Source organism: Silurus meridionalis, chromosome 4 (assembly GCF_014805685.1).
Source record: "Silurus meridionalis isolate SWU-2019-XX chromosome 4, ASM1480568v1, whole genome shotgun sequence".
Taxonomy (NCBI): domain Eukaryota; kingdom Metazoa; phylum Chordata; class Actinopteri; order Siluriformes; family Siluridae; genus Silurus; species Silurus meridionalis.
In genome coordinates, this window is record NC_060887.1 from 15,682,963 (window position 1) to 15,698,472 (window position 15,510).

A 15,510-nucleotide genomic window follows, 5' to 3' on the forward strand; every position below is an offset into this window, starting at 1 on the left:
ATGCATAGTCTTTAACAGTCTTTCTTAATATTCCCAAATCCTAAAGAAGAAAATCTGATTTTGAGTATAAAAGTCAAGTGTGATTAATATTACATCTTTACCAGAATAATTCCCAAACCATTCTAACATATTTACAATTAAACCCAGTTGTGCTTTTACACATTCCATTTCACACAGAAAGTCTTTTATTGAAGACGCCTATAAACACTTCATCAGTACCGTCATATTTAAGCTGGCATATTAATTTTTTGCTAAATTGGATTTTTATACCTGCCAATAAAATGGTTTGTTTTGTGTGCAAGTTACTATTTAGCTTAGATGCTACTCAGTCCTTTCCTGTTTTAGAGATCAGAAATGAGTGTGATGTCTCAAATCTACTAGCAGTTTAAATGTTTTAAGTGTGAACAGAAATGCTCATCCACCACAGCAATTCTTCAACAGTTACAAATGTATTTGTTTATTTTATCCGTTTTCACGTGCATTTAATTTTATGTCAGCTATATGTATTAATTCCTGTTCTAAATTACGTTATAGCATATATAAAAATGCATTCCTTCACCAGCCTCTCTTTAATTCAATAATTTGAAGCTAATCATTTTCTGTTTGAGGAACATGAGAAGAATGTTTACTTAATCAGAATGGACAGTTTACATAAAAACACTTGCAACTAAAGCACCCTGGTGCATTCCACTTTGTAACACACACTTTATAGTCTGGCACACCCACACCCACACAAACACTCTTTAGCTGGATCAATCAGCAGCATCCTGATGAGCAATGTAAACCAGAACCCAGCATTTCCCAGGGGTATGGATGCCGGCTGTAACTACTGAGTCACTGGCTTCCAATCGCCAAAACCAAGCCACTTTGTCAGAAGAAGGACCCATAATTCTGCGACAGACCCGGCAGACGGAGTGCAGAACCGCATGGATGCTACAAATAACAGCCGTTTAAAGCATCTTCTTTCAATTAATGCTTTGGTGCTTGTAGTCATCAATAAGACTGTGCGGCTGGTTGCTGAGAAATTTAATGCCAGGTCACTCCAGGGTTCTTTGGATATGTCTTTGGTGGAACCATTTCTCTTCTGTTGGAGGTTTTGATGGTTGCGCTGAGGTCTCAGAAATTTAGAACTTGGTCCTGGAAAATTCCCCCTGTTACTCTATCCATCAGATTTTGGCTTTTAAGCTAAATTAAAAATGCATATCCTGATTGTTAGCCTGGATTAGACCCCAGAGGCACTTTAGAGCGCTTTAGAACATTGGACCAGAGAAATGGCATCCAGAAAAAAACAATTATTCTGGAGGAAATCTTTAATAACATCTGGATTCTAGCTCCAGGGCCTGGATGTAAATCATGTGTGATATTCTTTAGCAACGTAAGAATCTTTCATTGGTAAATAACCACTAGAGAACCCTGTTGTGTAAGAGTGTAGTTATTCTTTAAGGCCGTTCCTTTTTTTGTTGTTGTCTCTGGTGCTGTGGATAGATAGTTATAACGAAGAGTATTTTAAAGTGTTTTAAAAAAGGGTTAACTATAGAACACCAGGGGTTCTCTGGTTGTCCCTTTGGTAAATGTATAAGAGTAGAACCTCTATAGGAGAGTAAGATAAATATTTATTTTACAATAAACCCTTAAAAAGCTTTTAAATTTGTTTTATTAATTTGTGGAACTGCACAAAACACTTAATATTTTTATTGGTATAATGAAATAGTAAAATAAGCAATAATTTGTAGCTTGTTCTGTGCACTCGCACAGCAAAAGGTTTGTCACAGTTAAGAGTACTTGGTAAGAAGAGTACTTGGCTTCAATGGAACCCTTTCTGCTAATTCTACATAGAGCCTACATATAACTTACATAAAGGTACCTAAAAGTGAGATTTGAGTTCCTGAAGCTTTGAAAAAAGGGTTGTTTGAAAAATTAAGGGTTCTTAGTTCCCAAAAAGGGTTCTACAATTATAGTCTATATGGATTCCACAAAAATGGGACAACCAATGACCCCTTAAGAGGTCCTCTCCTCTTTCTCAAGGGGGTCCTGTAGAACATTTAAGAGTGCAGATTTTCTGTAAAAAAAGTAATTTGATACAGTAGCATTTTTGTCTGTCTGTAATACACTGGACCTTTAGAGAGTGGGCCTTTACAGACAGCTGAAGAACCATTAAAGGTTTGTAATTTTGATGAATGCCAGCATGAATCAATGTGAGTGCTAAATGGGGATACTGCCAGTAACAGTGATTTTCTGCGGCATAGTGTTCCGGTGAAGGTTCTCTCTCTCTCTCTCTTTCTGCAATAATATGAGTGGACTGCATGAGTCAGCATGAGGAACGTGTGTGCAAGAATGGCCAGCACATAACGAGAGCAGTAAAAAAGGAAAAGTGCAACTCTGACATCCCTTTTAACGTGAACAATAACCTCGGAACGATTCTGCACTCTGACTCAGCTTCCTCTTCAAACTGTTGAGAATATAAACAGTTCGTCCCGGCGCCAGCGGGACTCACATTAAAGCGCAAAATAAATGTAAAACTGCGTCGTTGCTGCTGCTGGAGTGAAAAATCATCTTAAACAAATAACTAAAGGAAGAAAGAACAATCCTCAGATAAATGGATAAATAAATATTGCGTAGTTAGAGTCACTGAGGTTCTACAGGGTTTTCTGTGTCATTAGCTGGCATTATTCTTAGTCTGACTGTCTACTACAGTGCTATGCAAGTATTCAAGTATACTTAAAGATGAGGTGGCGGTTGAATATTAGACAGGACTGTTTTATTTGATTTTAAATATCAAATTAAAAGGATATAAAATAAGATATGTGTTTATGGATAATGCATGATATTTTGATCATTTGCCCTTATCCCCATGTTTGCTCTATTTGAAACAACAAACATAAAGAGTCTAACTGTGCCTACCTGGCTGCCTGTGTCCCTGTCTGTGTCTGCCTGTATGTGTGGGTTTCTGTCTGTCTGCCTTTGTCTTCATGTTTGTCTGTGCCTGTCTGTTTTTCCCACTGTCTGTCTATTGTCTTGTCTGTTTGTCTGTCAGTTCCTCTCTGTTTGTATCTGTTTGTCTTTCTTTGTCTCTTTGTCTCCTTGTCTGCCTCTGTTGGACTCTTTGTCTCCCTGACTGTAAAATAAATGTATATTTTTATTAAAATTCAATAAATCTTTTAAATAATCTGCAGTCCTCCACCTGTTTTCCCTTAAAACACCCCTGTGTGTGTGTGTGTGTGTGTGTGTGTGGGTGTGTGTGTGTGTGCATGCGTGCTCACCTGCGTGACAGACGGTGTGTTTGCGAGTGCAGTCTATAGCAAGTTCTCTGTCACACACGGTGTCCTGGGTGGCGGTACCAGGGTTTCGTGTCTTCATGCCTAGCTGTGAACAGTCTCGATGAGGAACACAGGGTTCAGTGGCTGACACCATGCTTGAGAAAAAACCCTGTGGACATTTCTCACACACCGTGTCACTGTCAGGTGTACCTGTAACACACATAAGAACACACAAACATGAATTCACTGAAAACACACATATGCATCCACTGTCACTGTTAACAGTTTGAGTTTCATGACTATAATGCTTTATTAACATGTACTGGAGTTTCAGGTGTGGAACTTTCCAGAGTGTGTTATTAACTGTGTTTGGTCTAAAATGCAAATAATCTCCAGCCAGTTATCTAAACGGTTCAGCAGCAGCAGCAGGTGGGTTGGGAACACCACTTCCTCTTTTCCACCAAATCAAATCTAACAGGCTTCATGCAGTCAGATAAATCCTCACACCGATCTGAAAAAAAAAAAAAGATTAACACCTGTCTGTACCTGCACACCTAAAACATGGCCAGGAGAGAAACACCTGAACTCAGACTGTAGAACAAAAACAATGTAATAAAACAAAAGAAAAAAGTGGAACTACGGAGAGTGAGCAAAAGGACATCAACTGAATTTCGCTCATGCTATATCTAAAACAAACAAAAACAAAATAAAAAAACTCCTGCTAAAACTAGTAATGATCTATAAAGTAAATAAATCTAATTTAATTATTCAGTTTATAAAAAAAAAAAACTCTAATATAAAATATTAACAGAATTTGTTTTTAAAAATTTGGTTTAAAAAAGAAATATGTTTAATATTAAAAATGTTTTTCTTATAATACACACTAGGGAAAAAAAACATTAAACAGTTCAATATAAATTCATCCACAGCTATTCCTAATAATACTAATTACACAATAAATATATTATAAATATAGCAGGGAGTACAAAATAAAGTATGTAAACCTTAAAAAATCCTATTTATAATATATTTAATTTTGTTCTAAATTTAGGGTTAATCGTTATTTGTTGAGTTCTCTGTCGCCATCTGATGGAGTGATTCATGGTGGGTCATCGTGCAGAAAAGAGATTACAATATATATTTATCTGGGGATTTCTTAATGAATTAAAAAAGTTTACAAATCTTATTGTCTTTGCAAAATTTAAGGAGGAGTTGCAGGGAGTATGAGGACAAGTAGGAGAATGGGTGGAAAAGTCCTGATCACAAAGGAGTATGTGGTTCCTTTCATTCCTCCCTCTCCCAGTGGTGATGGTGTAGGTGGTGCTGGATATTGTGATGTTGAAGGTTTTGGTGGTGGTGATGATGAAAATGATGATGTGGTGGTAAAGTTGTTAATGGTGTTAGTGATGAAAATGGTGATCGTGGTGGTAAAGTTGTTCATTGTGTTGGTGATGGTGGGAATTGTGGTGAAGATTATGATGGTGATGTTGGTGGTGTGGTGATTGGGTGTGGTGGTGATGGGGAACCCTGGAGGCTAACAGCGGGCCTTATGCCGCTCATCATAACTAATAGCTCCTTCACGCTACAGCGAATATTTCCACCAAAAGCTGCACCCGTATTAAATATATTAATATATTAATAATTAAATATATATATATATATATATATATATATATATATATATATATATATATATATATATATATATATATATATGCATCATGAGTATAGTTTCTGAGCTACTCTTCAAATGATCACCCATCTTACAGTGGGGAAATTATTATTTGATCCTCTTATGATTTTTGTGAGTTTACCCCCTTACAAAGAAATGAACAGTCTAAAATTTTTATAGTAGTATTATTTTAACAGAGAAAGACAGAATATAAAGAAAGGTTATAAATTAATTTGTATTTGATGAAGTGAAAAAACCATTTGATCCCGTACCAAATTAGCAAAACATTCTGACTCCCACAGACCCAAATGAGTCCTGTTCCTTTAGAAAAGACCTCCTAATATCAACTCATTATGTGTATAAAAGACACCCATCACAAAATCAACCTCTTCCATTTAAACCTCTCCACCACCATGGAAAAAAAAGAAAGCTTTCAAAAGACATCAGGTACAAGATTGTTAACCTGCACAAGGCTGGAATGGGCTACAAGACTCAGATTGTTGCCTTGGCAGTATGTTATGGGTCATTGTCATGCTGGATGAAACATCTATGACACATCTTCAGTGTTCTGGCTGAGGCCAGGAGGTTCTCACACAAAATCTCTACAGTGCATGGCCCCATAATGTGGTAAAGTCTTCTTGTACCCTTAGCAGAGAAACAGACCCAAAGCAGAATGTTTCCTGCTCCATGTTTGACAGTGGGGATGGTGTTCTTTGGGGCCTATTCAGCATTCCTCTGCCTTCAAACACGCCGAGTCGAGTTGATGCCAAAGAGCTCAATTTTGTTCTCATCTGACCACATCGCATTCCCTCAAGCCTTCTCTGAATCATTCAGGTGTTCACTGGCAAACTTCAAACAGGTCTGTTCATGTGCATTCTTGAGCAGAGAGACCAATGGTTCTCTTGTTGACTGTGGTTCCAGCTCCCTTGAGATCATTGTGTAATTCTGTAATTCCTGTGTAACTCTGGGCTGATCCCAAACCTTTCTCAATATCATCATTACCCCATGAGGTGAGATTTTGCGTGGAGCGCCAGAGCGAACCAACAGTGGTCTCTTTCTCACTTGCTGATGGTCTTGTAGCCCATTCCAGCCTTGTGCAGGTCTACAATCTTGTCCCTGACATACTTTGACAGCTCTTTGGTCTTGCCCATGGTGGTGGAGTGGTTTGAGTGGAAAAGGTTGATTCTGTGATGGGTGTCTTTTATGCACATATTAAGTTGATATTAGGAGTTCTTTCTTAAAGGGACAAGTCTCATTTCGGTGTGTAGTGGTCAGAAATCTTGCTGGTTGGTAGGGGATCAAATACTTATTTCACTCACTCAATCAAATACAAATTAATTTATATATAATATAAATTTATGATTTGTTTCTGGATTTTTTAAAAATATTCTTTCTCTCCATTAAAATAAACCTACCATAAAAATTCTAGACTGTAAATCTTTTTATAAGGGAGTAAACTTGAAAAATCCGCAGGGAATCAAATAATTATTTCCCCCACTGTAAGTATGCATGTTTGTAATAAACACTGCGTGTGATGTGCTGTTCTAATAATATAAAAGGAATGACAAGGTGGTGTGATGAAGCAGAGTTATATTGCTGCAAAGAAATAACAAATTTCGAGGAAATACCTGACCATTTTGACCAATCACAATTTAGAACTCAGAGTAGATAGATAGATAGATAGATAGATAGATAGATAGATAGATAGATAGATAGATAGATAGATAGATAGATAGATAGATAGATAGATAGATAGATAGATAGATAGATAGATTTTTTTAGCAATGGAGAGCTGATCATCTGCCCTTTAGAAGAAAGGTTCCATTACATTCCTATAACCATTACATTTCCACCAGAGACTGGGCTGTTTTTAAGAAGAAGCCACGCTGGTACTTATGAGGACCCTAAAAAAAAGGGTATCAAACTAAAGCTGAATGATGATCTCTGGACAGTTAATTGGAGCTCATTGTTTTAGTGACAAATTAAGTAAAAATAAGTGGTTGGATTTTGGTAAGTGTTGAAGAACAATGACACAGAACCGGCACACCAATATTAAGTATTTCAAAGATTTCACAGCCAGAGATGGAAAAAGTACATACATCTTCACTAAAGTTGTAGTACAGACACTCATGTTATAAATGACTCTCACGTTTTCACTCAAGTTAAAGTGAAGAAGTTTGGGGGGGAAAATTTACTTAAGAAAAAAGTAGCCATTTCTACTACCTGTTTTAGTGTCACACTGGTAACTGGACCTCACATCATATTAATATATCAATACAAAACAATTTTACATTTTGTTATCTAATAAATTTATCCAGGCTGAACATCCACCATATAGAACACAAGCAGAGAATAGATGATGATGATCAGGTGATCAGGAATGTCTCTGTTCTCAGTCATGTTTAGATCACTGATTCCCTCTGCCTCATCTTCATTAGCCATAGTTCTTGTTGCATTCTGCCTTGCTCATTGCTTCATAAGCTAGCCTACATATGTGGTGCGTGGATGCCAGGAATTGATACACCAGTGGCAGGTTAAAAAAGTCACGAAATGACAGAAAACAGGTTGATGGGCTGAAAACAGTGTGCAATGAGAGGACAAAATATTGATCATGTCATGAAATAGATTAAAACTTAAGTAACGAGCCTGATTAAAAAATTTAAGAAGTAGAAAGTACAGATATTTGTGTACAAGATGTAATGAATAAATAGTGAGGTAAAGTCCCTACACCAGAAAAATATACTAAAGTACAGTAACAAAGTATTTATACTTTATTACTTCCAATCTCTGTTCATGGCTCTTTTACTAAAGCATGATGTTATTAAAGTACAGAATTTTCCAATATTTTCTGCCATTTTAGAGTGTTTTCACCACTGTCTAGGTTTAGTTTGAGATAGAAAAAGTATTTTCTTCCAAATAAAACATCTCTACCATTTGTAATCATTAAAAATGTAGAATCTTTGAATACTTATTTATATGCAACTGAGAAACCACTTTGTGCATTTTTACTTTAGCTTGCTTGGCTAGATAACACTGCTTAGCAAAAAGCTAAAAAATCTCACATTGCCCTCCAATTTATATTTTTAAACTGAGCTCATTTTTAGCCCTGTCCCTTTTAAAGAAATATAGATGTAGTAAGAACATTTTTAAAAGATGTGTAACTTAAGAGTTACATTAGCAAAACATCACCCACGCATTGCTACTTTGACATTGGAACCCTTCACGCCCTCACATATGTTTATTTGGGGTCATGGCCTCAAACATTTTGAAACTTTGGGTAATCTGTTCTTCTCCTTCTGCTCTCAGCACCAGATCAATGCCACTACACACAGTGCTAAGAGAATGTGGAGAGAATAACTCTGTGACCTTTTTGTTAACATTGATGTGGTGGTTCTGCTCTCCACATGGCCACGTGGGTTCTCCACTTCTGACAGATGGCTGGTGCAGCGGTGGCTCAGCGGTTAGTATTCTGAGAGCTAGCGATCGGAATATTGGGAGTTGCCAGACAACTGTCAGGCCTGTGGGTTTTAAAAGTTTAGCTATGAGTGTGTCGCTTTGGATGAAACAGGATTTTTTTAATCCAATGCCTAGAGAAACCTAAATGCTTGAAGACATTATCACAACTCAACTGTAGCTTCCAAATAGATGTCCATTATGTTTTATTATTCAATTAATCTTAGACTCTTTTGGAATGTTAATAACATTTGTGAGGATAATTACCAGGTATAGAGACCCCAAATCCTGGCGGACAGGTGCTGTGCGGTACGCAAAACTCCACAGAGAGGTGGTATCCAGGTACACACTCACAGAGACGGTTGTGTGTGGCATTACACTCCCTCTTGACAATCTGTCTCTCCTTACAAACTGGGGTACAGTGCTGGCAGCTCTCACCCCAATGCCACTGTTCTGCAAAGCGGCGCTCTGGACAAGGATGGCACACAGTGGCCGAGTTCGATGTGCAGTGGCGTTCTACTGCTGTGCCTGGAGGACACTGATCACACAGCAGAAGCTCTGATGTCACAGGGTCACGTTGCTGGTACCTTGGGGTTTCATGGTAAGCCCAGGCAAAGGACACAACGAAGAACTATGATAAGAAAGGGATAGGACAGAAGACACATAAAGGGGAAAAAAAGTGATAAGGATGGAAATGAGGTTAAGAGTCAGTGGAGTACAGTAACAAAATAATATTAATCAAAAAACTGCTAGCGCTCTGCTAATGTTCAAATGCTCAGGGCTTGGTCAAGAGTTCCTGCTAAGAGAGTAAATCTTTTAAACTTTTACCATAATGTTATTGTCATAGAGTTGAAATTTTCCTTAAGGATTCTCTGGATGTTAACATGTTCTACTCTAAAAACCCCTGGTTATAACTCTCTACAGAGAACCTTAAATAAAGGTGAAAAGTGAAAAAAGGATTGTAGAAGATATTTTAGTGCAATAATAAGGATCTTATAAGAGTTCTATAAATTCTCAAAAAAACTTGGCACTACAAAAATGCTTTACAATCACTGTACAATTATGATATTTGCACTTTTTAACACGACCTGTCAGATGAAAATACAGCGCAGTTATTGTCTGAGCAGAATTTCATTACAGCAAAGTTTCTCCAAAACACTTAACTACTGAGTGCAATTTGGATCTCTGCTGAATGAGCAAGACCCACACTGTACACATTACCCACAATTCTCAGCATTGCTGATTATCCAGACCAAATGTTGTGTTATGTGCAGCAGGTGGGTGTGAATCCACATCATTAGCACATGGAAATGCCACACATATGCTAATTGAACAGTGGAAGACCAATGAACTTTTAGCCCTGATCCAGACTTCCATTTGTCGACGTAAAAACCATAATTACATGCTAGCTCAGAGCTTCTGACTGCTGTAATTACATCGTTCTAAAGATCTAAAAGAAACTTATAACAGACGCCTCTCGTGCCCTGTGCCAGCTTCACCCCGATTTCAAGGTATATAGCATTCGCTACTGCAATGTCTCGGCCCACAAGAAAGCTCCACAGCTTTAAATCAGAAACTGTCAAGGTTTGTTTGATCATATCTAAGAGCAAGTAGACAGAATATGGAAAACACGGAAACATGCATCACCTCTCCCTAAATCCTGACACGCTGCTGATGGATGGGTTCCTCAAGTTCTCTACCGAACCACTTTACGATGACTCACTGGTTTCAAAGCAAATCTTAGTGCCCTTTCTGGCCACAGTCTTCAGGACGTGATTTGATTGGTTCTATGTGCTTTAGTGTATACAGACTATTAAAAACTTAGAAAGCAGAAGTAAATCAGTGAATTGACAAAATAAATCTAGTTTTACACATTTGGTGAAGGCCTATTGGAGTGCTTGGCTGTTAGGTACCTTAGCTAGCAACGAAGAGAAAGCTACATGTTTATGGTGTCTTGTTCTCTAGAAGGGATCTCTTGTTAAAGTTCTCAATCACATCAGAAACTGGCAACTTCATCTATATAATGAATACCCGAAGAACATCTTTCTTGTAGGGTTTCTATAGACTAATGTTTTTTGGGTTAAAAACCTTTATAAAAGAATTTTACAAAAATGTATCCTGACAGGCTTCTACACAAAACAAACAACAGATCCTGAAATGTTTGCATTACGGGTTTTGGAGGTTATTTAGATGTTAGACATGTTTAAACATGGAATCTGTGAGGGAGGAACAGATGAAAGTTTACAAAGTGGAGTGATTTTTATCACTGTTTTATTTGTTTTAAAAAAAAAAGTTCCTCCAAGGCACACACTGTACATTATCAATGCATTCACAGAGGACAATGTACATCATCTATAAAGTGTTGAATTTAATTTAATAATTAAATGCAAATGTGTATTTAACATGTATGGAAGGAGTCTCTATTATCAGTGTTTAGCAGTTGTCAGTTGTAAAACTGTACAGTAGCTTTGTGTCTTTACAGTGTAATGAGGATAGAACGTGTGGGTATGTGGTCTGGGTGGGAACAGCAACACTGCTGCTGTTTTATGACTCACACAAGGGAAAGTGTGATTCATTTTAAACTTCTCTCCATCTCCACTGCTTTAAAATCTTTAGCTCCTGTTTTCTGCGGCAGCGTGACTCTTGGATTAATGCCTGGCAGCAGGTTTTTATTGTTGCTCTTATCTTTAACCCACAGCCTTTATAGACTTACAGCCATTTTGCATGAATCGTTTCAAAGCGGCTGTTTATCATCCGAGACAACGAGCGCTCGCTGTCTAAGTCCTGAACAAAAGAGGAAGCCGTTGCTCTGTACTTCCTTTCAGGTGTATTTGTTCTTTTTAAAGCGTGTATCTTGTTTTCAGTGCAATGTGTTGATTTCAAGTGTTCTCTTTCTTTACCAACACTGGAGGGAGAGAAACAGAACAGAAAAAGAAAAAAAGAAAAAACAGAGGACAGAGCAGGTTTAGGGAAGTTAATTCATTTCCACCTGCTACTGATAACGACCTGATAACAATCCCTGCACGTTACACACACACACACACACACACACACACACACACACACACACACACACACACACACACACACAGACAGACAGACAGACAGACAGACACAAATTCAGAATCTGTTAATGCACACATTCTCTCTCTCTCTCTCTCTCTCTCTAGCTATCTCTTTCTCTCACACACATTCAACAGCTAGAAGGCCTGTATGGAGAAGCTGCTATCGAGTGGAAAAATCATGCTCGATCTGGATCCTCTGTAATCTGAGAGCCATCAAAACAAGGACATATGCAAATCACACATGCAAAACACATCACATCACACAGCAGAACAGCTATTCTTCATCACCAAACAAAACACAAGAATAATAAATCTATACCACTTTATGAAACTCTATCATATTCTATGTAACTCTATGAGACTATGAGATTTTATTGCCTTCTATGTGACTTTGTACTGTACTCTATCTGACTTTATGCGACTACATTTGACTCGATGTGACACTATTGTGTTCATTGTGACTTGATGAGACCCTATGTCTCCCTTGTACTCTCTGGTATTCTATGTGATTCCGTTGTAGTATATTGTACTCAAGTCAAAATCGGCCCATTTACCCCTCGTTCTCTCACTCTTCCTCTCTCTCTGAAAAACCTGTATGGAGAATCTGCTGATGAGTGGAATATCATGCTGGATCTGGATTATGCAAAATATATGTGATTCTCTGCAACCCTCTGGCATTTTGAGTGACTGTAGTACTCTATGAGACTATATGTGACTCTGTGTGACTTGTATTATGTGTGATTCTATGACATTCTATTTGATTCTATGTCACTCTAAGGTACACAATTGCATTTATTCTGTGAGACCCTCTCTGACTCTGTGGTAGAATCAAATTCCCTAGCCAGTGAATATGTAATCAGTGTGATTGTTTGGAAATGGTGCAAAACAGTAGAGCTTTTATATTACTCTATGATAAATCATGTTGCTATGACAGCAGAAGGAAACGTTTTTCATAGCTTTGTTCTCTCTAGTGATTAAAACATTTGAATCAGTCTATAAATGAACATGACTGACTCCTCCTCCTTCTGCTGAAATAATGTATTTAAATTTGATCACAAATGGTCACTGGAAAAACACTGATCATATCAGGTGCAAATGGATATGTGTTTCAGATATCCAATTGTAGTAGACAGGTGTTAATAACTAGTGTAAACAGTGTGTTTAGGCCTGTATGATACTTTAAGTAACTCTATACCTCTGTATTCTATGGTACGCCAGACAACATGATATACTACTATATAAATCTCTGTGGAGCTCTGTGATACTCTGTGGTACTCTCTGGGATTCTCCGGTACTCTGTGATACTCTGCAGACCTCTGACCTCTTAAACCCTGTGGGACTATTCGGTTCTCTGTGGGGATTGTGATCACCATATTTTGCTTTATTCAGTTTTATATTATAAGACAGTATAAGAAAAACACCATTTAATTTAAGTGAACAATATCAATAACAGCTAGAGGGAATAAGTTCATTTAGTGGTGAACTACAGCACAGTTTTGGCGTCTTTGAAACACATCTGAATAATTTAGTGTATTTTATCAAACACTCCAGAAGCACATCTGTTGATGCTGGGTACATGCTACTTCTGCATGCACACTGAACTAACACCTACAGTGTTAAACTGTAGTTACTGTGTTACAGTGTTCAGATCTTTGTAAGATTTAAATAAAAATGTTACAGCACTGCTAAAGGCTATTTAAACTTCAGCAGTGCACTTTAAGACTAATGCAATTGTATACTTGTTGAGCCAGGTGAATGTTAGTTACCTGCATTAAACAGAAGTTAACTGTACACTAGGAGTTACTCCACATGAGTCAATTCAACACTAGAGAAGTTAATTCAACACTATACTCAATTAAACTCTACACAAGTCAGCAATACACAAGTCAATTCAACACTAAACAGGTCAAGTCAACACTACAAAAGTTAGTGTAACTCTACACACGATATTACAACACCACACTAGACTGTTCAACACTACACAAGTCAGTTCAACACTACGATTACACTACATGATTGAATTCAACATTACACACGTTAATTTAACACCAAATGTGTTAATTAAGTCCACAAAGCACCCTCAGGTTCCACATGGTACTAGTGATGAATAATGTCTTTTAGGGGTTGTTCAAAGCGAACCCTTTAAGGAACATTTTTTTATTCTAATAGAATCTGATAGAATTAATTTTGATCAACTAGGAATGGATTCGTGGTTTAGTTCCCTTTCATTCACCTGCGCGAACTGTTATTTCGCCCGTGACGCGCGCTCACACCTTCATAAATTTCCCTAAACCCTTCGTCCTCATCCTCATCATCCTCATCATTATCTTCATGCTGTTTGTACTCACCATGCGAAGTCTCATAGCTGCCCGCGGCGGCGTGTCGCATGCGCTCATCCTCATTCTCCCGTGTGCGCGCAATGGGATTACACTTTTATGTGTGTGTGTGTGTTTGTGTGTGTGTGTGTGTGTGTGTGTAAACTCTGCGGAACATTTTATAGAGCGCGGGGCAGCCGCGCCCACCCACTCCGACCACCTCTGTCTGTCTGTCTGCCTCTCTCACTCTCTGTCTCTGTCTGTCTGTCTGTCTGTCTGTCTCTCTCTCTCTCTCTCTCTCTCTCTCTCTCTCTCTCTCTCTCTCTCACACACACACACACACACACACACACACACACACACACATATATATATATATTCATTAGAAGCGTTTGTTTGTGTGTGTCAATGTGTGTTGCATCTTTGGTCTGGTACTACTTGCTACTGGAGAAATTTTCACATCTCTCCCATAAACACACGGTTTCCTCTTTGGTCCAGTTTTGGGGAAAATTTTATTCATTTTTCTTCTTACAGCTTTTTTTTCCAAGTGGGAAATATCTCTGAAATTGAGATTGACATCAGAATGCACTATTACTGCTGTGTGTTTGGACAGAGATGCTTTAACATGCTCTGAACATTTCACAGGAATAAATTCAAATTCTTGAGGTTTTTTTAAAACTCGGTCAATGGAAGGAGTCGGGGGAAGGGGAGCTTTTTTATTATTATTATTTTTGGCCTCATATATTCAGAGAAAACACAATAAACAAAACATTGTCTAACTTGAACAAATACACTGCTAGTAAAAAAAAATATATAAATAAGAGAAAAAAAAAAAAAAAATATATATATATATATACACCAGATATCATCTATGGACGTAATCAGCATTTATAAATTACATTTAATTGGAAAATTGTTACATTTTTGGAAGACTGTTTAATTTTTCCAGCTGTTTCTACAAAAAAAGTGTTGTCTCCAAATGTAGCTCATGAGAGTTTCTCTGACATCTAAATGTCATTTCCAGATTTCTCTTTAGACCAAGTGATGTAAGTCTCTCCGTATGTGTGTGTGTGTGTGTGTGTGTGTGTGTGTGTGTGTGTGTGTGTGTGTGTGTGTTTTTGTGGTTTGAGAACACTTGCTTATTTAGGGTCACAGGGAATTACAGAGTGTCTAAAATGCCTCTAGGGTTTACTCACAATCTTCTATTCCAGTGCTCATGTTAGTTCTCACTCTCCAGTGTTTTGTATTGCTTTAAAGACTTATAATCATGCTCTTGATATCACCCATTTAAGGATGGGTTCCCCATTTGAGTCTGGTTCCCCGTTTGAGTCTGGTTCCTCTCAAGGTTTCTTCCTCATAACATCTAAGGGAGTTTTTCCTTGCCAAAATTGCCCCAGTCTGCTCATCAGGGATAAATACACATCATTCACCTTGATTTTTAAATTCTGTAAAGTTGAGACAGTGTCTATTGTGAAAAGTGCTATAAAAATAAAAATAAACTTAACTTGACTTGACTTGACTTGACCTTTTAACAACACAACCACAGTGCATGTGTGTATGTGTGTGTAAGTATAATCAACGTGGTCCCTAAACATAGCACAGTCATGACGTCTCAGGGCCTGTCCTTATTCCCAGCAGCTCACACATTTATCTAATTGACACATATGTTCCTCTTGATGGTCTCGGACCAACTGAAAAAATTTAACTATTTTACCTTTTTTTTTGTCAGAAATCTCATTATGTTAAGG

At 37.7% G+C, this 15,510-nt stretch overlaps 1 protein-coding gene across 1 annotated transcript in view; it reads right to left on the reverse strand.

The window, feature by feature from the left end:
- Nucleotides 1–13,947, reverse strand: part of LOC124383832 (tumor necrosis factor receptor superfamily member 11B-like) — a 16,030-nt gene extending 2,083 nt beyond the window's left edge. The window contains exons 1-3 of the mRNA XM_046846158.1: nt 13,796–13,947; nt 8,650–9,013; nt 3,261–3,467 (exon numbers count right to left, since the gene is read on the reverse strand). Coding sequence (XP_046702114.1) covers nt 3,261–3,467; nt 8,650–9,013; nt 13,796–13,849 — 625 coding nt within the window. The 5' untranslated portion in view covers nt 13,850–13,947. The remainder of the gene's footprint in view (nt 1–3,260; nt 3,468–8,649; nt 9,014–13,795) is intronic.
- Between the last annotated feature and the right edge of the window lie 1,563 nt (nt 13,948–15,510).